General features: G+C 49.4%; 1 protein-coding gene across 5 annotated transcripts in view; it reads right to left on the bottom strand.

Moving 5' to 3' along the window:
* The window catches only part of step (cytohesin steppke), a 369,634-nt gene that overhangs the window by 125,816 nt on the left and 217,951 nt on the right, over positions 1 to 25,867 (bottom strand). The window contains exon 1 of one of the 5 annotated variants that reach the window (XM_071669038.1): positions 1,848 to 2,417. The exons of the other annotated variants lie outside the window; for them this stretch is intronic. Coding sequence (XP_071525139.1) covers positions 1,848 to 2,084 — 237 coding nt within the window. The 5' untranslated portion in view covers positions 2,085 to 2,417. Of the gene's footprint in view, positions 1 to 1,847; positions 2,418 to 25,867 lie in introns of those variants that run through there. 5 annotated transcript variants of the gene reach the window in all.

Here is a 25,867-nt window from a genome sequence, read left to right on the forward strand (position 1 = left end):
TACGTGTCGTTTGGTGGCGGACAGACGGACGAAGAGACGGGAGGATAAGACGGAACGGACGGATAGACGGACGGAGGGATGGGGGGACAAGAAGGAACGGACGGAAAGAGGAGCGAACAAGAACAACAGAAGCCAGGTTAGGGGACGAGAGAGCAGCAGCAGCAGCAGCTGTCACAGAGGTAAACCCAACCATTTCCGCAGCAGGCGAGTATGGCGGGTAGGCCAGGGATCACTGGTGAGTAGCACACCAGGAGAAGGGCGAGGCAAATGGGTGATTCCAGAACATACACGTGACACACACACACACACACACACACACACACACACACACACACACACCAGTGGAACGTTAATGAAACAGACTAATACGAGAGACGAAGACAACTTTCTCATCACTACGAGGAAACGCACTGTAGACCTAAGAAAGAAAAAGAAAGGTCACAGCTCACTCAACCGAGGGAAGTAAACCTGTCTGAGGAACTGGAGGAGATCCATCACACACTGACATCATCATACGAAACTAAATACAGAGTAAAGAGCCACCAAAAGACTATAGATGTATTTCCATTCATACAAAACATTTTAAATCAGAGGCCACAAGTATCACTGGCTTTCTACAGAGCAGAAGAAATTCGTGGACACGAGATGGTCGAGACGTAACAGAGCCAGTACGAACCAGGGTTCAGTGAACCAAGATTCATCTGAAAATATAACGCACTGAAATGACTTCTTCCTAACCTGCAAGGTTTCCTGGAACAATATTCTTCTAGGGAACTTCAAAACGCCATCGGCAGGAGCATCAAGCATCCTCTGGAAGGGGATCCTGGACTCAGGCAGGATCCTAAATATACGTAAAATGACACAGGCTATCCCGTTCCTCGGACGGGGAAGTAAATATTGTACAGCAGCATAAGGCTCACACACGAGCATCTTCAAGACCAGTGAAATAATGACGAGAGAAGATTCTTGGAATTACGAGAAAAAATAATGATACTACTACTACTACTACTACTACTAATAATAATAATAATAATAATATTAATAATAATAATAATAATAATAATAATAATAATAATAATAATAATAGTTTCACTGAATAAACTTCAGGGCAAAGGCTGAAAATATACAGAGAAAACACACTCAAGACGAACAATAGGCGAGTTTACCTAATACAGACAGCAGGGACTACAAATACGAGAGTCTACATCTTACAGACAACTGGGCTAAAAAATGGAGGAAGTTTACGTCATACAGACGGTGGGGCTACAAAATGGAGGGAGTTTACGACATACAGACGGTAGGTGTACAAAATGGAGGGAGTTTACGTCATACAGACGGTGCGGCTACAAAATGGAGGGAGTTTACGTCATACGGACGGTAGGGCTACAAACCCGAGGGAGTTTACATTACACAGACAGGGAGTTTACTACTGCTCTCTGGAGTGAGGCCCACGACCAGTAACATTAGTGATGAAAGCTCATGAATCCCGATGTAACATTTCGTCATCCAAACAGGTTAGGCACAGGTGGTGCTGGCTGAGCGGGCGAGGGGGCTATCATTACCCTCATGTTGCACACATTGCACAACACGCTTCACCCGGGGTCCAGAGCGACGGAGGGAGGGAAAAAAATGTAAAGTTCATGTAGGAAAAGCTCAGATCCTCGAAAGTAATGAAACGTACACTTGATATTTATCAATTAGAGACAAAAACTCTGTCAAGATAATGGGGGACTACAGTAGATTAAGGTCATAGACAAGAGAAGACGTTTAAGAAGCCACGAGCAGGAAGCCAAGAGCTGGTGGCACTACTGACACCAGTTGCCCGTGAGAACAGTGACGATCCTTACCTGAGGCCGCAGCGGCTGGCGTGGCGCGCGCGCGCGTGGGTGTCGTGCAGGGCCCAGCAGGAGGTATATCCTGGCCCAGGCGTGAGGTCTGACGGAGGCCCACACGTGGTACACGGTGGGCTGGACGTGTGGGGCAGGACGCCCCAGCCGGAGCGCGGCGGACGTCACCCGTCGACCCCAGCGCATCAGACGTCCCACACCAGGAGTGAGGCTGGCCTTCCCACGCCCGCCTCTCATCCTCCTCCCAAGCCCACCTGCACCCCCCACCACGCCTCCTAGCTTTCAAGTCCACGCCCACGCGCCCTCACGGTGAAGGACGCTCTTACCAGCGAGGCTTCGACATGTTCGGTGAGTCTGTGGTGGTCACACCACCCACGCCCCACCGCCACTCACCACACCTCCTCCACAACCCATGGCATCTTTCTAGTACTCTCCTCTACGTATTAATTTTCAACACCTGTGGAGAATCACTTGACACAATCACTTCCTCGCACAGTACCATAAGGTTCACAAGAAACTACCGCACAATGTAGTCTTTTGCCGGCCCAGCCAAGCAGCACCGCTTCATCTGTTTTCTCTCTCGTTTCCCTGAATTTTCCTCCAAATTCAAAAGGCAAAACAAAGCATCGCCTGACCCCAACTACAGTAACGAGCACAAGTCTAACGAACCCTACGTTAGGGGGGGGGGGGGTCAAGCCTGCCTCCCCCAAGGTCGAAACTGTTTCATACAGGGTCGTACGTTCGTGCCTCACACCCGTGGGTCTTACCCGCCTCACCCAGGGTGGTGCATGTCACATCAAGGGTCGTGCCTGCCTCACACACATACACACACACACACACACACACACACACACACACAGTGGATCTCGCCTGCCTGACCTGTCCCTCACAGCCAGTACTCTTGAGCAATCCCAACTCAGACGGGTTAAGAAGGCGGGTGCCAGGAACATGAAGGCCTTGCCTAGCAATAACAATTACAATTAAAGTTCACACTAACTGACCGTTGTTATTTGCTACACTCGCCAGGAGCTGAAGGATACGCCACATCCTTCAGAAGATTGCATCCTAGTTGTGCCTACTCCACTGCGTGACAATCGATGTGGGAAACAGCAACAATCATGTATGAAAAAAATATATAGGTGAAGGTATTCAACTCACGATACATAAGGAGGTGGGCGTGATAACAAAAAAAAAAAACCCACTGAGGTTAAAGTCGTTTTACGGAGCCCCCACCAGCTGCGTCCGGTCACTACAACAGCAGTGACGTAGCTCTCAACAGCCCTATGCAGCAGGACTCCCCTGCGGTGCGACAATGGGTGATGCTGTGAGGAAGCAGACAGCGAGCGAGGACAGCCCCTCGACAGGTCCAGGTGAAGACAGAGAGGAATGAAGTCTGGGAAAAGACGAGGGATTCTGGGCGACGGATGTGTGCGAGTTTCAACCGTTGTCGTCCAACTGGATGAAGCAATTTTACAAACATTCATCGAAAAACATGTGTGACATCTGAACATAATTTCAAGGTCAGTTTAATATATATATATATATATATATATATATATATATATATATATATATATATATATATATATATATATATATGTTGATTGGCAATAATATACAATCTTACGTACAAAGTACAAAGCTATGTAGGTCAACCAAGCACATATCTCACACTGGTCCTCTACTTTTCTAAACAGAGTAACTTTAATCGCAGGCAAATCTAGGTGAACACAAGTCCAACGTGAGAGAGAGAGAGAGAGAGAGAGAGAGAGAGAGAGAGAGAGAGAGAGAGAGAGAGAGAGAGAGAGAGAGAGAGAGAGCGCAGTGTCCCAGCTCGCGAGGACTGAACGATATCCAAATACCCTGCCACCGGCGCTGCTGGCTGATGATCCCAGCTGGGCCTCATTAATCCCCGCTCACACTAATGTCCCGAAACTTATTTTCCTCATTTTTCGTTTCCGGGGTCAATATTCACTCTCGCCGGAGGTGGGGGTGTAGGGGGGTGTAGGGAGGTAGGAGGAGTGTAATATCATGAGCCTGACGACCCCGGGTACCCGGACTGCCGCAGTCTGCGACGCTCACCACTGGAGGAACACATCATGTATCACCGCTGGAGTAAGGGTCAAAATCCCGGGACACGAGACATAAGGTGTCATATCATGACATAGCGAAGCACAGTATGACACGGGTATCGTATCCAGGCATCCTAGGGCACCACACGACACCAGAGTGTCATAGCTTGACACATTGGGCACCAAGTGACACAGGTGTGATATCCTGACGTTCCGGGGTACAGGTGTCACTTCCTAATAACTTTTTAAGCCTCCCACGACAGCTGGAAAGGCCATCCATTCACCAGGTCACAAACATAAACAGACACCAGTCCTCAACCGCATACATGACCAGGTCTCATGCGCGTGCGCACACACACACATACACAGACACACAGACACACACACACATACAGAGCCCGCCAGATCTTAATCATACACAGGTCCACCAATAACAATCCCACACAGGTCATCAGGTCTCAACCGAACACAGGCACAACAGGTCTCCACCGTGCACAAGTGCAACGAGTTTCGGCCTCACAAAAGCGCAGCAGAAGACAACCGAACCTCCGCCACTGAGGAGAGCGCCCCCCCTGCAGCCTACCCTCCCTGGGAAGAACAGTACCTTCCCTTAAAGGTCAGACACGTGCACCGGACCCCCCCCCCCCCCCCCCCCGTGGTGGTGGAGGGAGGAGAGGGACACAACCGCGTCCATCCCATCTCCCGTGCAAACATGTTTTCCACGGCCGTGGGATTGAGGGGCCTTATGTCTAGCGAGGGAGTGAGAGGATCGGCTAATGTTACACAGAAGGACAGTGAAAGGACTCTCCTCCGACCCACTACAGTAAGGGACGGGTGTAAAGGAAGCGAGAGGGGGGGCCGAGGAGATGGGAGGGGCAATGGAGTACGGAAGGGTGGGGTTGAGAAATGTCGGGATGATAAAAGAAGACGAGGGGAAATGAAGAAGTGGGAAAAGAGAAGCAAAAAATGAGAAAACAGAGAAGGAAGAGGTGAAAAGGGGGAGGTTACATACTACATAGTGTCCACAAATCAAGCAGGGAATAGAAGCAAGACAGGAATTCATACGTCATAGATAAAAGTATCAGATGGATGAAGGGATGAGGCAGCAAGTATTCCTGTGGTAGTTGCTACAAGGCGTGACGCTGGGCCTCTTCAACTCCACGTGCTACCCTCCGGGAACATGTGAGTCCCACACGCCACATGCACCACAGATGGAGGACCCATCACCTCGGCTGGGTATTAATCTCGTCTTCCACGCTCCCTCCGAGGCTCGACTCTCCTCACGTACGGACGCATTCTTGCCTTCCTCTTGGTTACTGTATACGTTATGCGGTTACGTTACGCAATGATACGTTAGATAAGATGCTGATCGCATGAGGAACGGCTGGCTGCCTCAGCTCAAGTACAAGAGGAAGGTCAGGTAGGTTAGGTTGGGATAACCATCCCTAACCGAAGACTGGTTTGTGTGCTCCACCGACCACAAGATGGCCAGAAGTGCTCAATAAACTTGCATATCTTGCGGTATATATATATATCTATATATATATATATATATATATATATATATATATATATATATATATATATATATATATAATGAATAGTGATGGTACAATGATTACCAGAAAAAAATAATAACCATTCACCTGTGAGTACTCTTCACAATCACTTCAAATCAATATGCCTTAGACATGGTAATTAATAATCATCAAGAGTTAAGCAATAAGCAATGACTCTATTATCAAATCAATATACATTCCATCCTAGCTATGATCATCGGCTCCGACCAAAACGAAAGGCCTAGCCTAAATATAAAGGTGGGGCACTTCTTGGGACATTACTACAACAGGAGAACCGAGGACAACCAACCAACAGACAACGAGAGAGAGAGAGAGAGAGAGAGAGAGAGAGAGAGAGAGAGAGAGAGAGAGAGAGAGAGAGAGAGACTGTATCCGTCGCTTAATCCGTTGAGCACAACGCTACAACCCTTCAGTATGACGGTGCGGCCTCTGACCTGACCTTTAAGGGCAGTACCATCGTACTCCAAAACGGTTAAGAGATTTCAGAAAACGAGAGAAAAAAGAGAGAGGAAAAAAGAAAGAAAACACAACACAGTGGAACGCGACGGAAGATCCGAGCAGCAACAGCGCACAAAGAACAGCTTTGGGACGACGATGGCTCGGCCGGCAACAGACATTGTGCATGCTTGCCACGGCCCCCTCCACCTGCGCCCACCACCCTCTGACGTCACACCCCACCCCACCACTGACAGACGATCGCCCGACGTGATCCGCCTCGCGCGAACGGCGACTGAAGATGGTAACAAGTGTAACCAAGGGGGGGGGGGGAGACATGTCGTTGTACGACGTGATTAAGAGCATTCTGATACCCAGAGCCGATGTTACCTTCATTATGAAGATGAGGAAAACTAAATATGGCCGTTACCTTTTTTTTTTTTTTTTTAACTGAATATGGCATCTGAATTGATAAAATAAAATCTTATATCTTAATGTATATAATCAAAGTTCGATGAAGTCTAACACAGATCTCAGGTGACGCAAACAATAGTTTTATTTCTTCCCCTCAGAGGAACAAAGCCTTCCACATGAAGTATAAAATTAAACAGTTTTCTTTTACTTATATTAAACCACAAGACAAAAACCACCACCAAAGCTTGCAGCACCTAAACATAATCTAGCTTGCTAGAGAGTTCTGCCGGGTCTATTTCACATAAAGCACATCCTTTTATATCTTACTAAATAGAAATATGTAAATCTAGAGCGTCTTGCCCCGTGACAATATGCATGTGTCTGCAGCATCCTCACCACCTCAACCATGATACAAACAGACGACCAACCCAACCCGATCCACGCAAGGTGAGGACTGGCGGTCGTTAACTCCAGTGTAATTTCGTATTACATCAAGAGACTAGCGTTGTTCATCCTGGGTAAGACACGCCGGCGTACCGCATTAACGGCCACCAGCACAACAAAGACCTGGCCGGCCCGACCCGGCCCGCCACTACTACTGCTGCTTGGCCCGCCCGACCAGGCCAGGCCAGGCCCGGCCCGGCCCCAGCTGCTGGGGGTAGTGAAGTGTTGCTGCGCTCATGGTAATTGCTAGGGTCGAGTGTCGGGGGCAGTTCTTATGTCCTTGTTTTATTTGGTTAACTTGAACAATTTGTGTGAGAGTTATACCTATATACGGCAGGAGAGATTTTATAAAACCCGCTATATATATATATATATATATATATATATATATATATATATATATATATATATATATATATATATATATATAAATATATATATATATATATATATATATATATATATATATATATATATATATATATATATATATTCATTATACTTTGTCGCCGTCTCCCGCGTTAGCGAGGCAGCGCAAGGAAACAGACGAAAGAGCGTCACAACCCACCCACATACACACGTATATACATAAACGCCCACACATGCACATATACATACCTATGTACTTCAACAGATACACAAATATACATACACAGACATACATATATACACATGTACATATTCATGCTGCCTTCATCATTCCCGCCGCCTTCCCGCCACACATGAAATGGCACCCCCCACCCCTGTGTGCGCGCGAGGTAGCGCTAGGAAGACAACAAAGGCCACATTCGTTCACACTCAAATCTCTAGCTGTCATGTGTAATGCTCGGAAACCACAGCTCCCTTTCCACATCCAGGCCCAAAAAAACTTTCTCAGACCCTTCACAAGCCCTGGTTCAATCTATTGACAGCACAGCGACCCCGGTATACTTCATCGTTCCAATTCACTCTATTCCTTGCACGCTACCGGCTAGCACTCCCGAATGCCCCGCAAAAGGACCTGGGTTCGAATCCTGGCTGTTGGGGAATATTATGTGATATGTACATTCATAGGAGTTCACGGGGAAATGAAACACTATAAGTTCCCTAGTGCACTTTCGTGTAATGATCACATCACATACATAAAACTATAAGTTATATATATATATATATATATATATATATATATATATATATATATATATATATATATATATATATATATATATATGAGACAGCTTTTTTCTGTTTTCCCTCAGGATGCACTTGAAGCAAGCAGAGTGAGACTTCTCAGAATCGAAAACACTTCAGAATAGATCAATTTTCAATATTATCCCGCGCACACACAACTCACTGCCCCAAACACTGCGCCTCTCCTTCCCCTGGGGAGACCATCTACCACTCCCACGGGGATGAAAGGAAACTTCTTGGTTCGTCTCCATCTCTCTGATCCCCTGGTTATATTCCAAGCCCAGGGAGATTCCCGGAAATCCTCGCTCAAACTGGGCGCTCCCAGAGGAGTCCCCCCTTCCCCTTTAGGTGTCTAGTTACATTCCACAGAAAACGTAATTTACCCTCGGGCAAAAACGGGTAACATGCGATGGCACAAACATGTTTCAGCGTTTTTAAAAGTTTCTCAACTGCTTTGGCTCTGCTTCGCCCACCTAACTCTCTTTTAAGGCTCATAAACAGGACGAAAATAAATACTAGCTATCTTATTAGTATAAAACGCAAGGAACGCGTTTCTTAGGATAACTGACGGACCCCGGGCGACGTAAATCTGATAATGGAAAGAGCCGACCTACACCAAGTATAGTGTTGGAACTGGCTACCATTCCACCTGGCAACCGATAGTCACCTACCTACCACTAACTAACGCATTAGGTGGCTACTATGTTATCTGGCTACCATATTACCGCGCTACCACAATGCCATTTGAGATTTAGTCGGCGGACTGGAATTTCGAAGTTTGTGGAAACATGAGGACTATGTCATTTCCATTTCTAACAGGCTTACCTCCTTGGCATGATTCCTCAAGGGTTCAGGTCAAAATCCCCCGCCATCCATGTCTCAGCGATCAACCCTTCGTGCTCAGGGAACGGATCGCCGTGCTTTAATGGTCCCACCGACCGTCGCGCTCAGGACGGGGCTGATCCATAAGAGATGCGGACACTTGTACAAGAGCTACCGTTCGGGGGAGCCTCGCGCCGGATGTGCTTTGGAGACCGCCAGAACCCATCACGAACTCGACTGAGGGACTCACGTGCAGACAACCCGATGAAAGATGCAGGAGGCAAACGCTGGAACGCGAGGATACGGCGTGCAGGAAAGGAACACGTGAGATGAGATAAGGTCGGGGGGCGACTGGGGAACATAGTGATGTTCCGAAGGTATGACACGAAAGGTAAGAAATCATACAAATAATAGGATACAGGACATAAAAGAGTGACCTTTGTATATGACACCAGATAAATGTTCGGGAGCTTATTCACTGGCTGGATGACGGAAAATCACAAAGCACCAGCAGCCCTCCCAACTCTGCGTTGAGGGCAAGAAGGAGAGGAGCGATGAAGACGGCAGAAAATGCCCTGCAATAACTGAGAGGATGTCGGAGGATACATGAGAGAGGTTATGTGTTACAACCGGAGGGGAAAACTCTGTACTGAGTGACTGGATAGATCAAGTTCCAGTTAAAAACTGGTAGGAAGGACTGTGTAGGCGACAACATGTCCGGATGGCTACAGTTCTACGATATAACCATTAGTGGTCCACGAGCCATACTACAAGAACTGTTAGGACTGGCAGCCGTGAACGAAGAGGAACGTGAGTGGCATAATAGGGACAGGTGGAGCTGGGAAAATGATGGGACCCATACAATGTAAACACCTCCCACTAAGCTCACTATCAAGTCCCACTGCAGAATGTATGGGTTCCCACTGCACTGCTCACACCTACGACGTCAAAGCCAGGGGAATATACAGGGTGAGCATCCCAGAACCACGCCCACTGGAAACGACATCCACGCCACCTGGCCCTGACACCCACGCCTGCTGAACCCTGACACCCACGCTCTCTAGCCCTAACACCCACGCCCTTCAGCCCTGACATCCACGCCCACTAGCCATGACACCCATGCCTGATGACCCTGACACCCACGCCCACTGCCCCTGACACCCACGCCTGCTGAACCTGACACCCATGCCTGCTGAACCCGATACCTACGCTCTCTAACCCTGACACTCAAGCCCTCTAACCATGACACCCGCGCCCACTGGCCCTGACACACACGCCTGCTGAACCCCACCCCTGACAACCACGCCTGGGAAAAATAATGTAATGGAAAAGGCGCGGCCTTGGGGGTGGTGTGTGTGTGTGTGTGTGTGTGTGTGTGTGTGTGTGTGTGTGTGTGTGTGTGTGTGTGTGTGGATGAGAGGGTAGTCAGGTCTTTCAGTCGCCAGCGTTTTTACCCGGACGAAATTGCGGCGGGTGAAAATAACCCGGAATCGATTATACGTCCACGCCTGCAGCTCTTCTGGGATTATACGCCACACACGCAGTGATTATATATAATCCTTCGACGGTATTCAATAATTATCGGTACGAAATTAACTCGGGGAGCTGCAGGCGGAGTACTCACGACGAGCCTTTACCGAAAAAGGGGGCCAGGGTTCGCGCGTAGCACCAACCACCGACCGCCGCACGTCTTGGCTGATGAACTATCCTGGTCCTCCCAGCGGCCAGCATCAGTGGGATGCGTTGAAGATAACTGGGAAAATTGAGGGGTGTTGTTGGTGGTGAGGGGACGGGACGTGTAGAGAAAAAAAAATTTGGTTGCTCGTTAAATTGTCGAGATGATCTCTCCACCGTGATGGACGAACCAGTTGTGTATAATCAAGGTCGAGAGGAAGGTTTCTGAAAGCCCCACACGGCCTCACCTCTCACTCGTACACCACACCGTCTTACCCTCTCCAACACCGTGCCACAACCTTCATCATCATGGCGCCAACATCTTCTCCAACACCGTGCCACAACCTTCTCTACCACACACCACAACCTTCTCCACCACTACGCCACACACACACACACACACACACACACACGCCACAACCTCAGGGAGGAGCGAGAGAGGAAAGGCAAGGAGAATCATGAGATGGAGTGAGGCAAGACAAGAGAAATTAGTGTGGAGACGGAGGACACTACACCAGGTCCTGCTGTCCATTTGATGAGAGGACTGTTCAACTGTTCAACGTTGTTCTTCATTAAGTGATGACAGGTTCCTGTTTTGTGGTAAACAGCAGCAGCAAAATTAGAGACAGGAACAGAAGATATGAATTCTTCATAAACTATACCATCATATCTAGCCACAGCAAGGAGCTCGGTCCAACCAACCACAACAAGATGCACCGCTCTAACCAACTACAGTGTGGTATGACAACATGGGGCCACTGAACAGACTGGGAGGTACAACAGATTTACGGTACACAGACGAGGGGTACAGCAGACGGTAACAAGGAACAAAGACACACTGGGTGGGGTACAAAAGTATACGGCAGAATACAAGACGTCAGGGTCATGGGGTTGAGGAAGGGAGGAGGGGTGGTGGGAAGAGTGAGATGCATTATTAGTACAGATCATAAGTTAGAAGCAAGGGAGAGAGGAGGGTGTAACACGCAGCAGAAGGGAGAACAGGGAGTGAGGGCACAACAAGTGGTAAGACAGGGCGCGGGAAGAGCAGGGAGTGGGGGGTACAGCAACCTGCAGGTTACATGAAGTGTGGAGATGACAAAATACAGGAGGGAAAACATTTTTTTCCTACGACTGGCTTGAAGAGATATATCAATCTGTGCTTCTGTGAACCTCACTCACCCAGTACACTTGGGGACACCATCGTTACTACGGATGCGTGTAAACTACAGAAAATCTGATGACGGTACAGAGATACTCCAAGAGAGTTGAAGCAGCAGCAGCAGCGAGGCGAGGGGATTCGCACCCTCCGTCCTCCAGGCGGAAAGTTGAGTCTAAATCCGTTTTGCCAAATGGTCTGGACGAGAGCCCCAGCTGTGGGCGAGTTTCCAGCACACACACACACACACACACACACACACACACACACACACACACAAACACACACATACACACACACACACAAGACACGGGGCCCACGAGCGCAGACCCTCCCAGTACTGTACACATATGCAATTACACACACACACAAAAAAAATTTCTTTGCGCGTCAGAGATGGTTATGTTTCGCTTAATGATGGCATTTACTTCAAGAGAGAAAGACAGAGAAAAAATATTTTTTTATGTCCTTACCACGCAATCTTAATGGTGCACAATCAAACATTTTTTTCTCCTTTTCTTTTTCTGAGCTTTGTGTCAACGCTCACCACGCCAGACCATCAATCTTCAATCCGACGAAAAAGTTCACGATTTTCTTTTTCACGACTGTCACCAGTAAGAAAAAAATATACCTGCCCTCCATTAATCACCCGAGTCCCCACCCCCCTCTCCCCCTCCCCCTTCACTCCCCGAGGTTCTCACGTCCGCTCCACGTTTTCTACCAATTAGCAACGAACTTTGGCCCCCCCTGTCCCGTTTTTCACTTGCAGGCTTAGTCCCACCTTGTTACTGGAGGACGGATTACGTAGACCATGTACAGCCCAGGTGCAGGTGAACGTATGAAGGGGAGACGTGTATATATGGTCAGGAACGAGTACATATGGAGAAAGGCGTGTTTTCATGGTGGGGAGATGTATATATGAACAGGGTGGGGAGATGTATATATGAACAGGGATGTGTGATATGATGGGGGATGTGTTTCTATGATGGTGGAGGTGTGTATATGGAGGGGGATGTATATCTATGGTGGAATAAGTGACTATGTGATGGTGGAGGTGTATATATAGAGGAGTGATGTGTATATATGGATGGGAACGTATGTAAACATGGCGGAAGAGGCGTATATATAGTGGCACAGGTGAGACATGGGGAAGGGTGGGGGGAGGTGTCTACGAGTTTCTGATAACAAGGAGAATGAGGGATGGACAATCATTTAATGATGTACAAGTACTGGGGTTCTATCTTTAGGGCCAAGGGCCTGGAACAGCTAGGGCCAGACCTTGTGAAAGTAAGGGCTTAGGGGGTTCGAACAGAGAGGTGTTAAGTTTCCTAAAAGCCTGACTGTGCGTTTCCAACAGTCGGGGACTCGGCTTCCAACGGCAGCGATGTCTTGCCTCTGCTACAGCGTGACAACATCTGACGGACAACAACAAGCGGGTGGTGGTGCGTCTTCCTACCGCTGGCAGGGGTAGTGGGGGCTTCCTACAGCAGCAGGCGATCAGGAACTGGACCTCTCACACTCCAGCCCAAGTCTTATGGCTGTCGATTCCGGAGGTTCGCGAACGAAGGCTTCCATGGGTCATCATGGCCAGGGGGTCCTGTCTGCACGGCTCATTTCCACCTCCTCCTTCAACAGTCGAGCCTCAGGTTTCCATACTACATCAACCAAGGGCTAAGGTTATCTCTCTGACTCGCCCCCACCTCCCGCCACACCACCGCCAAAGGCTTTCCACCAACGTGTCCCAGGCCATGGGAAAGTCAAGCGGGTTTCCCCATGAAACACGAACCCCACGTGGATGACTAAGGCAGTCGGCGGTAATCGATGACGGCTGCCCTGATGGATGAGCAGCTCCTGAGCGCCGTGGGGAAAGCCGAACTTCTCCCATTATCGTCGCTGCAAGCACCGCCGCCGCTGCCGCCCGGGGTGGGCTGAGGGCCTCAAACCATTGACTCACCACCCATTAGCTGCGTCAGTCAAAATGACGTCCCCGATACAATATGAAACAGTGACACGAGGTCTCGATACAATGTGACACAGTACCATGAGGATTGAATACGAAGCCGTACCGCAGCAGGAGACAATGCCATGAGCGCTCAGCAGGACACACTGCCACGTGGTGTTGGCGGTGGTTGTGGTGGGGTTGGGGTGGCTGTGGCGTTAGCTGAGCCCACCACAACAGCCCCGCCCCTGTGTGTGCGGGGGGTGTACGCCAGAGCTGCCTCTGTACTCGGAAAAACGTAATTACTTGTGCTGGTGAGTCTGGTGTGCGGTTACTGGGACAACACCTCGTACAGGCACGACCGACGCCGCCCAGCCAACATGAACCGCCCAGACGCCACATGGCAGGAGCAGAGTCATGGTTTTTACTCTCTGAGAGAAAGAGAGAGAGAGAGAGAGAGAGAGAGAGAGAGAGAGAGAGAGAGAGAGAGAGAGAGAGAGAGAGAGAGAGAGAGAGAGAGAGAGAGAATTTATCATTATTACTTCTGGGTCAGGTGCCCCACCCCCAACCCCGACTGTACACAATTCCCGGGGGTGACCCGCCCCACCCCTGCGGTACAGGGGCGTAAACCCCCCAAGCTACATCACCTCCCAAGGGCAGCAACACGCCCCATACGCAAGAAGAGTGTGATGTTTCCGACCAAATACGCAGGCGGACCCCTACATGCGTATAACACAGGCATCACTACAACCTCCCTACGACTCGCATCATACGCATTTCCCACGTTTATTCAGACCATATTACAACACTTAAACATACTTAGAAATACAAGCACACCATCGTGGAAGAGATGGTGTCTGTATATGTCTTGACGACCTCATCAACCACAACCTGGCGTGTGTGTGTGTGTGTGTGTGTGTGTGTGTGTGTGTGTGTGTGTGTGTGTGTGTGTGTGTGTGTGTGTGTAAATTGATCACGTCATCAACCGAGCAACCACAGCCTGGCATCTTACAGATGTCTTGTCTACGTCATGGAGCGAGACATGAGAGACAGAGCAGTGAACTATCAGGGCAGCGTGTGCACCGTGGGGTGGGGGGAGAGAGAGAGAGAGAGAGAGAGAGAGAGAGAGAGAGAGAGAGAGAGAGAGAGAGAGAGAGAGAGAGAGAGAGAGAGAGAGAGAGAGAGAACACTGAGAGATAAGGCAACCAACTTACCCCCCCCCCCCACCATCATCTGGGAACTCCCTCCCTCCCTCGTGGATATCAACCACCTTCCTCTTTCTCCTCCTCTCCCTCCAACAGGATCAATGTCTATCTCCATTACTTCCCCTCCTCCCCATCTACCGCACATTCAACCCACGTTTGACACTGTTCCTGCGTTCAGAATTAAAAGCAGACATCACTGAAAAGGACCCAGAGGTCTGCTGTTCTTGGCAATTCCGTTTTCTTTTTATCTTCATTCCCCAGATTTCTATTGACGAATACGGTGTGTGTGTGTGTGTGTGTGTGTGTGTGTGTGTGTGTGTGTGTGTGTGTGTGTGTGTGTGTGTGTCTTATTACCCACACATGCCAGCGTCTTACTTTCCCTACCACAGCACGTCACATCAACGCTCCCTCCTTCATCTCAGGCCGGACACACAGCCACGTCCAACGCACCGATATATATATATAACCATACATCAACATCCACGGCAAATCTTCAGCATCAACTGCATTTATTCTTTTTCTTTCGGGGCAACAAAGTGTCTGACCCTGCGACGTCAGGACCCATGGGCGTTCTTCGTGTGTGGATGGAAGCCACGTTGGACGAGGCTGCCTTTACGTCGTCACACCAACGAACAAAAAAATAAGCACACGATCCTCGATGACGTTCCCGCCTTAAAGAAGCCCACCCTACCCTGCCCCAACTTGGAGCGCAGCCTCAATGCTGCTGGAGCCCCAATACAAGGGGTCCAGGAGCGACACATTACATGTACAAAGGTCGACAGGAAGATAAAATGATGAGAGTAAATGCGTAAATGAATACACATTCATCTACATTCTACCTGTAAATGTATCTGTATTAGTATCTATGTAATACCTGGCAATGAGCGAGTCGCTGGGCCTCAGTGGAAAAATTTGCTTTAAGAGGATTTTCCGAGGCCAATGGAAGGCCAACGTTAGTGCGATGTACCGCGGGGCTACGACCCTAAGCCGGAGAATGAGCTGCGTAATGAGGCCTTTTTAACGACCGTCATTATCTCTCCCATCATTACCAAGGACGAAACTTTTTCCCTTTTTTTTCTATCTGGGCAACAGTCGTTAGGCCAGGAACCCAGCCTCCCCAGGTCTCCTGCATAATAACCTCATCTGGATGTAAGGAATTACAGTTAGCATCAGAATATAACTGGTCTTGTTTCTGTGATAGTGCGCAGGGCACGGGGTAGGTGGAGGCAACCACAGGCAGGTTTATCTCGTATATTTACACCTTGCGTTTTCTATTTCTGTGTCTCCTACGCACTCATATCCTCTGCTGTAACTGGTACAAGCTACTGAGGCTGTAGTTTTGTATCTGAGGTCTGGTAGAACCACCAACCTGAGATTGTGTCAACATAAGAACCTCTGTTATAACTCAGGACTACCACCTGATCCTGTACACGTCCTCCAGTGTCTCTGACGAAGGCGACGACGACGGAGGGGCTCGGGTATACTGCACCGCCGGGATCTTGTTTCAACGACCTTGATCAACGAACAGACTGAACGATGAACGCGTACACAACATGAACAATAACACTGGCATAAGGAAACCAAGGAAGACCAGAACATACTATAAAGAACTGATGATTACCACGGTGTTGAGGAGAGAGAGAGAGAGAGAGAGAGAGAGAGAGAGAGAGAGAGAGAGAGAGAGAGAGAGAGAGAGAGAGAGAGAGAGAGAGAGAGAGAGAGAGAGAGAGAGAGAGAGAGAGAGAGAGAGAGAGAGAGAGAGAGAGAGAGAGAGAGAGAGAGAGAGAATAACAATATATACCACGACGGAGCGTTGGGCGTGTGACACTCGAGGGCCCAATCATGCGGGAGGCTTACGCCCCTGTACCACCGCGGACTTCGCTCGCTATCATTTCGCTGATGAGAATTCAAATCTCAAAATCACGTGAAAAGTAAACTTAAGGGGAAAATAAAACTCCTAATGTAGATCATTTGAGTACGACAATGATGCTATGGTCAGCGTGGTAAACGGGTGAGGGTAATGAAGAGAGCGTGGCGGTGGCCGGTCCGCCACACCGACTCCGATAATTAGAAATAATATTTAATCACGGTCATGACCAACGCTATGGGGGAGGAAAAGTCTTGGTTAATTAGCGGCGGTGTGGCGAGGGCCAGAGAGGGTAATTAGTGGACACCAGACCGCTGCTGCGATGACTGCCATGGGAGGGGGAAAAGGGGGGAAGGAAGTGATCATGGAAGGAAGTGTGTGGGAGAGAAGGAGGGCAGGAATGCAGGGAGGAAGAGGAGATAAATAAGAGAAGAGGTAATATAAACGAAAGAGACACGTAGTGAAAAAAAAAAAAAACAAGATGACGACCCAATGAGGAGGAGAGCAACAGAGTGTGGTGAATGGAAAGAGAGACACGAAGAGAGAAAGGAAGAGGACGAGAGAGGAGAACGGGAATAAAGGGGAAGTGACGGGGATGATGATAAAGACGGAGGAAGAGGAGGAGCAAGAGTGTGTGGTGGGGGTTGGGCCGATCAATATTACACACGGAGGGTGGGGGAAGAGGTGAGGGGAGAGTGTCGTGGTGGGGAGGGGAGAGTGCAGTGGTGAGGGGAGGGGAGAGTGCAGTGGTGGGGGAGGGGAGAGTGCAGTGGTGGGGGAGGGGAGAGTGAACACCTTGTCGTAACTAAAGTCTTCAGAACGATGGTGCGCCCCTTGGGTATGATGGTCTGACCTATGACCTGACGTCTGAGCTCAGGCAGGTCAAAGGTCACGGGGTCATACCTGGAGACCATACCTTCGCATTTCAGAGGTTATTTCAGACATCAGTTGACAAATGTGGACCACTTGACCACCAACACTGAACTCATGCCACAAACATGGACCCCCATGGCGTGTGTAGCGGCACTACAGAGCCGCCTTATATCGACAAATGACAACAGGTTATCGAACCAGTAGCACTGCAGGCTAGCCGAGCACCGGCCGCGCCACACACGACAATTGCCACAATAAAGACCTCTGCCACAGGAGTGGCCTCAGGTTTCAGGAGTCTCGTCCGGTTTGCCATATATCTTCGTCTGCAACCATGATAAAGTATATAGGGATGTACAACAGGCACTGAAGAGGAGGAGGAGAGGGGGGCAGTGCCACTCTGTCTCGCTGGGTTTAGGGACGCCAGCATTACGAGCCGTTTCTACAGCGGCTGTCAGTATCCCCTCCCTGGCCCAAGCTGCTGTCTTTTCTTTCTGCTTCACATACATACTTGGGTGCTGACATTCACTCCACACACACACACACACACACACACACACACACACACACACACACACACACCACATCTCTGAGGCTACTCGTGCTACCGCTAGCGCTGTGGGAACTTCTGGGCAACATGACGCTGTGACTGAACTTCCCAAGTTAGGGCACGACGCAAGTGGTTACGTTCTACCAGCAGCAGTCAGTCGTAACTTGTGAAGATATGATTGAATTTTTTAGTAATCAATCATAACTTGTACAGATATGATTACATTTTCCAGTAATCAATCATAACTTGTACAGATATGATTACATTTTCCAGTAATCAATCATAACTTGTACAGATATGACTGAATATTGTACCTGAAGTCTTCTTGATAAGTCTTATCGGCTGGTGAACATAATCCTACATTACGTTACGAGAATTGGACACTATGACTGATGTACATATGTGTGAATATAAATATATGCAGTTAGATGGGAAGACCTCTAATGTCACAGCCATGACCAGTGCCTGACCCAACTCCTGAGCGATGCGTAACGCTTGACCTCGAAAGAACAACACAAATGACAATAACAAGTCCGCCTGGCTACAAAGAAAACAGGACGGGAGTGGCCGGTCGGTAAGGCGTCTCTGGGGTCGACTTACTACGATAGCTAACCTCCAATGACCACAGCCAATGACCTAACCACTAGACAACAGTATACTACCCAGACCAGGAAGTGAGAAGTTATTTAGTTCTTTTTTAGTACAAAAACTTGTCTAGATATACACGAACTGAGCATACCAGTGATAGCATGGGTGAAGGAGTACATGGCTAGGGGTAAGGCGGAGGCAAGTACACAGCGTACACTGGGTACCATATATAGGAGGGCGACAGGTGGGGCCCGAGTAGAGAATCTGTCCACCATGCAAACACAGTGACCAAAAGATCAGGTTAGCTTCGTACTCACGAAGTCAGGAAAGAGTGACTCATCTGCCAGCCGAAGGGATTAGTCCACACGCAACCACACACACACATACACACACACACACACACACACACACACACACACACACACACACACACACACACACACACACTGTACAATTCAATCAAGTTAATGAGTCTGATAATAACGATGAATAATACTCTACATTGTGGATTGTGCGAGCCAGCTCCCCACACCTGCCTACGAGGGGGGTGAATCATTATTACATGATACACATTGTAGCCACCGTGCACTGACCGAGGCTGTGTGGCAGAGATATGGAACCCACGACACAGCAACACAGGTCGCCGTGGTGTGTGTGTGTGTGTGTGTCTGTGTGTGTGTGTCTGTGTGTGTGTGTCTGTGTGTGTGTCTGTGTGTGTGTGTGTGTGTGTGTGTGTGTGTGTATATGTGTGTGTGTGTGTGTGTGTGTGTGTGTGTGTGTGTGTGTGTGTGTGTGTGTGTGTGTGTGTGTGTGTGTGTGTGGCAGCACAGTACATAGAGCCGACACACACCCCATGGGCGTGGCCTCCCTCAGGGGGGGGGGAGATAATAAGGGCCGAACACTATAAGGTTCCAGTGGTCCGTGATCGTCCCCCGCTAGACACACACACACACAGGCAACACTACACAGGGAGATCGGTGTGTTGTGTCCACCCGACACACCACACACGACTCATAAATGCAGCTGCACTTATTGCTTGTGTGTGGTGTGTGTGTGTGTGTGTGTGTGTGTGTGTGTGTGTGTGTGTGTGTGTGTGTGTGTGTGTGTGTGTGCGTGGTATTTCCTGTGCTGCCCACGCCACCATACGTCCCCGTTATCAAAATATAATTCCCGGGACACCAAAATGTTCAGTTAGCAGCCAGCCAGCACACAACCGTCAACACACTCGGGCACTCACACCCATGAATGCTCTGGGGGACCCCACAAAAACCGGGGGACCTCCAAATGGATAATAGTGACCTCTTGAGAGGTAAGAGGCTTCTCCCTGTGTTATGGTACCTCTCCCCCTCCCCCCTCCCGACCTCCCCTGAGGTCCGGCCTCACGCGCCAGTGGTCCGGGACAGAGGGGCTCCTGTGTGTGACCTGTCCACCCTCAACCATCACAATTTCCGTGGGTAACTTGATCATTTGTGCGACGTACGGACGGACGGACGGACGGACACACACGTGCTACAGCCTCCCACACACATATACGCATGCAGCAGTAAACAAACTCTTCCAAATGCCTCGCGTTTTATCTACTTATTCAATAGGAACATTTTAGTGATGGATGTACAGTCGTGGACAAAAGTCCTGGGACATGCCTGGTTAAAGCTGTACGTACACACTCCCTGTGTCTCTGTCTCTTGAGACAGTTCGGTGCAGCTTCTATCAGACGTGTCCCATGATTATGTCTATGGCTGTTCCTAAGTCATGAAAAGGGGGAGGGGAGGGGAATCTGACCACTCTGCGCGCCCCATTAGTGAAGTCGCTGTTGATAAACACGCCTGCGTGTTGTGGTTATTTTTGTATGTAGAGGTTGTGGTGGGTAGGGTGTGGTGTTGTGGGTGTAGCGTGGTGTCTGGAGGCTGTGGTGCGGTGATTTTGGTCGTAACTCTCCCAGAAAAGCAGTACAGTAACACCTTCTTCTCGCCCGTCACTGTGTTTACACGCGCTCATATCAGGAACATCAAATTATACATAAATATACGCATGATTCATATCAGGACTTACAGATCTATTTTTCTAAACTCTAAAATGTTTTTGAACTGAGCGGTATGTTTCCTTTTACGATGTAAATTCTGCTTCAGTCGTTCTGTGTGGACTTTGCTGTTTATGTGTAATATATTTATCTAATATGTTATAAGATCCGTCAGACACTGCATAATCTACATACAAACGCTGAGAAAAACATCCCTGAATCTGAGTTATTTCTTCATGCATATTTCACCCCAACCCAGTTTCAAAATTAAGCAATACGCGCACCTTTCATCTGCTGGGTGAGGGAAAGATAATACAGACAATCACGATGCGGGAAGAAAGCCACGCACATCCAAGTTACAAACAAGTTAGAATAATTGAAGTTAAAGTTAATAAAAAGAAATAAATCCCCAACAAGTCATTAAGATACAGACACACATACACCCGCGCGACACAGAACATCAGCTTAGCGGGGGACGAGGCAAAGACGATGAACACTAAGAACCCTAGACGATCGTGCAACGCTGAGGACGTGAGCGGCAGGGGCGACAGTGGCTCACTAGACGGCAATCAGCGATGCCTCGGTTTACTGGGGGTGGACTGAGCCAGCCATATGACCCCTGTGACCTCCTTCCACAACGATAAACTGTCACACACACACACACACACACACTGAATTAACCACAGCAGCAGCAGCAGCGCCGCCTAACACCACAGTAAACAGTCACACCAACCACACCACAGGGCTGTCTTTGTCCACCACAAGCAGGCTTCATACGGCTCCCTGCCTGCAGGCGACATGCGCCCCCGAGCTGCCAGGAGCCACACCCAGTTCCTGCTGGTGGGTGTGAGGAACACCCGAAGTCTTCAGGAGATAAAACACCATCGGTCACCATTACCTCCGCCCCAGCCAACGTTCCCGCAACTCATCCATTATTATTGCCCGTCCAGCCTCTCCACTCACGCCGATGTTTCCTCCGCCACAACCACTTCTCTTCCCCAGTAACCTCCACTCTCATTAACAACCCATTTTCCTTTTACTTTTGTCCAGACACTAACGCCCGTTTATCCATTTTTCCCCCTCACTTCCCTCACTCCACTGCGGGTTACTGGCCATTCTTCCGCCCTTCCGTCGTCGGCTGACGTTCTCCGCATCTCTCTACCGCCTACCTCTCGTTCCCAGCTACAGACAGTGGCAGGAATGGGACAATTAACACCCATAAAGTCTCCCAGCTGGACAATAGCCCAGGACCTCGTCCAATTCTTACCTCCCCTCCCCGCACTGCTCACGGCTCCCCTAGGCCGTTTCTCCTCTCTATCTACCCTTCTTTGTCTAGTCTATTTCTCCAATCTCTCTCTCTCTCTCTCTCTCTCTCTCTCTCTCTCTCTCTCTCTCTCTCTCTCTCTCTCTCTCTCTCTCTCTGCCAGACACGACCACCTCCAGCAGTGACCGAGCTGGTGCATCCCAGAGCGGGAACCTTTCGTTGGGAGTGCAGTACAATGAGCTCCCCCTTCCCGACACTCGCGGCAAAAATCAAAATCAATCGCTGCAGCTTCTTCCCAATGCCAGCTGCGTCTGGGAAGACCGATATACATACATAAAAAAAAAAAAAGGCTCCTCCTCTACCACTCCCCAGAGACGCCCCTACACACGCCTCCAGATCGCCTTACACACACGTCTGGACCGCCCCTTCACAGCCTTAAAGGGAAGGGCTAACAGTTACACAGCCGTCGAGGGCGTCTTACAAAACCGTCGAAGGCGTTTTACACGGCCGGCAGAGGCGCACGACAGCTCCATCGAGGACGCCCTACAATGGGCACCACGGACGCCCCACAAACACATGGAGGAGGTCGGCCAACACAGCCAGTGGGAGGCCAGCCCCTCAGCCTGCGGCGGATGGACCCATAACCTGCTGGCCCTCCTTTTGTTTACCAGGGCCCTGCACTGCCCCCCCCCCCTCCCTCCTCTCTTGCCTCCCCCAGATCACCCCTCCCTTCAACAGCTGTACCAACAATCCCCTCCCCTCACCAGCTATACCAACCGTAGCCTCCCCTCACCAGCTGAAACACCCATCCCCATCTATACCATCCCTCCCCTCACCATCTGAATGACCCCATCCCTCACCAGCTGTATCACCCCTCCCTCCTTAACTAATTGAGCCACCCGTTAATCACTGAAACACTCGGTCAACGTATGTCTTTTTCAACGCCACAAAGTTTGTCTTCCTAAGAAGACAAATCAAGCCAGACGTTAGTGTAGGAGAGTTGTGAGATCCTGACTCTTAATGTTCTCATAATAATGTAAAGATAACACATATGAGCTACTGTGATATAAATTAGTTACTCTTAGCAATGCAAGCTACATAACAGACTTTTAGATCCATGCTGACACCAGACACCCCCCTTCCCTACACGCACACACACACACACACACACGAAGCAAACACTCATGGTAAACACATAACCCTCTGCCTACCCTACCCTCAGCCTCTGCCGTGTTCCCTGTCCCCCTTGCTTCCATCCTCCATGATCTGCTTCCCCTCCAATTCAATTCAATTTCGCCGCTAACAGCGGCTAATTTATTGTACCGCCCGGCCATGCTCAGCCAGCGAGCGGTGGCGCAGAAGGATTACAGAGATCACAAAGGCTCTTTGTCAAGCTTCCACCTTCCCTCCCCTCCAGCCGGGCTGCTCATCCTCGGACACGTCTGTGGCGTCCTCTGGGTTGTGTGCAGGACCCCCTGCAGAGTCCTAGAAATACGGTAGCGCCCGCGGGGACACCTCCTGCCACACAGGATACCACTATAACATCCCTAATCACATCCCACGGTGGACTTTTATGCTCGGCTTGGCAGGGGGTCGAACCCGGCCATCCCTAGCTCAAGGAAGAGACGCAACTTATTAACCAACCCTCACAGACGTCCCTGGCGCAGGAGAGAGAGACAGAGAGTGAGAGAGAGGCCACCAACATGCAGGTCGTCCGCCAGGCTACAACCCTTTGCATCGAAGGCAATATTGCAAAGCGTGTCCCCTGGGGGCATGCCGGGCAGGTGGTAGCCCCCGGGCACGACCGGCCAGGTGCCTGGGGCGGTGATAATGACTGAAGGGAGGGAGGGTGAGAGAAGCAACGACCGGGTGAGGCTCTCCCGGGGTTGATGAATGATGAATGAGAGGGAGAGAGAGATGGTTCACTCCCAGATTAAGGCAGAAACAACAAACAAGGACGATAAAAGACGCTTCCATAATCCTGGTAGAGGGACAAGCTACTGTGGGCCACATCCTTCACCAGCACCCTGGGGATAGACCATCCTTCTTGGGGCTCCTGGAAACCTCTCGTAAGCAAAGCCTTGAACTAGGAGTCTGACTACAATCTGGGTCTGACTCCATGTACTTTCAGAGCAATCGTCCAGGAAGAACTGGAACAAACTAGACTTGAATGGAAACTGATTCTAGCCTGACCATCTACCATCATGATACCATGTAAGACGATCCCCATACATATGGATCCACAAACAGTGGCAGTATAGAGCTGGATGCTGCTCTTGCCTGACTCGGATGGAGCAGCAGACACTCATGACTGTCTGCTCCTCACGTCACTACTGAACAGATAAGATGTTAACTTTGCCAGGAGAGTTACGGCCACATCCTCCAACACTCCCTACGAGACAACTATAAAATCAATGAATTAATTCCCAAATTATTATACATGTGTCAGAATTACAACCACAATATGTTTTGCCCCGGAAACTTGAGACGTATCCCACTTTTTTTTCAGGGATACTTGAAAAGTATCCTAACTTTGCCAAAGATACTTGGGGGTCTCCTTAATCTGTCAGCTGACAACAGCTCCCTCATCATGCAACTTCTCACACAAGTCCATCACTGTGGCCCAGCGTCTGTACCTCTGCAGCACTCTATACTCTCCTTTGGTGTACCGCCCACAGGATGAGCAATTGTGCATAATAAACTCGCGCCATTTAACAAATGAATCAAAATAAATTCACATGACGCACAAGATGGATTGAGTGCATAAAAAGCTTCTGAATGTAGGTGGAGGTCAGTCGCTCACAGTGTATGGAGATGTGACCTGACTTGTTGCCTAATGTATGTCCCCCGACCACAGGCGGTACAGCACATCCAGGCCAAGTTGTACGTGTACAAAACGATCTTCAGGGTCGGGAGTCGTTTACTAATGCCCACTTTCATGTGTCCTTGATCGTGGCGCATAATGTACTTGCGTATAACTACTGCCTCTGATAGGTGCATGGTCCACTTGGCCAGGCGATCCAGGCCCACTTGGCCTAGTGTTCCTGGCCTACTTGGCCTCGTGCTCCTGGCCTCCCTATGGCTACGCAGAGCGCGGGCCAGCCACGTTCCTCACCCGCGTATAACCTGACAACTCCTTCACAATTTACACTTCTTGAGTCACGTTACGTACATGCGATCCTTTACACATGTTCTGAGCCACAAGCGTTTTGCACTCCACACAGTAACACACTCACTCCATGTGCAACACACGTCCTCTCCATAGAACATTATAATTCAGTACCTATCATAGTGACACTTCACTGTAACGTCGAAATTCGTATTACTTTCTCAATCATCTTCCTCTTTATACCCACTGACTTGAAAGGTTCGTGTCACCAACATCTGTTGATATCCCCTTATCTTAACCTTCCCCATTAATCTAAACTGATACAATTAACATTATAAACTGGAGTCTCTCCAAGCAGGAGACTGGAAGAACGATATAGAAGACTCGAAAGCAAAAAAAAAAAAAAAAATTTCCTCACACACAGCAGTCACTGTTTACTGTCCAGCTATGGGGCGTATACACCACCGCGCCCTAGTAGCGAGTCCCGGCCTGCAGCAGGGGCGGAGCGGAGGACACATGCGGAAGGTAACCAGGTCCAGAGACAACTGTCACACCATAACATCCACTCGACGAGGCCGCGATGTGAACCAGTCTCTCTCCAGCTGCCCCCGCCATCCAACACGCTCCCTCACCTTACCAACTCGCCCCATAGATCTGCCACCACAACTCACTCACTCCCTTAGTTCCGCCAGGAGTAACGTTAACCACTTCTCTACTTGATGTATAAACTTCTTAAAATGACTAAGGGGAAAAAAAAGACGGGTATTAAGTTTGAAAAAAAATGATGGGAGTCAGACGCTGGAGATAATTATCACAACACCGCAGGGTGGATGTGAACGAA

Source organism: Panulirus ornatus, chromosome 13 (genome assembly GCF_036320965.1).
Source record: "Panulirus ornatus isolate Po-2019 chromosome 13, ASM3632096v1, whole genome shotgun sequence".
In the NCBI taxonomy this organism is placed as follows: domain Eukaryota; kingdom Metazoa; phylum Arthropoda; class Malacostraca; order Decapoda; family Palinuridae; genus Panulirus; species Panulirus ornatus.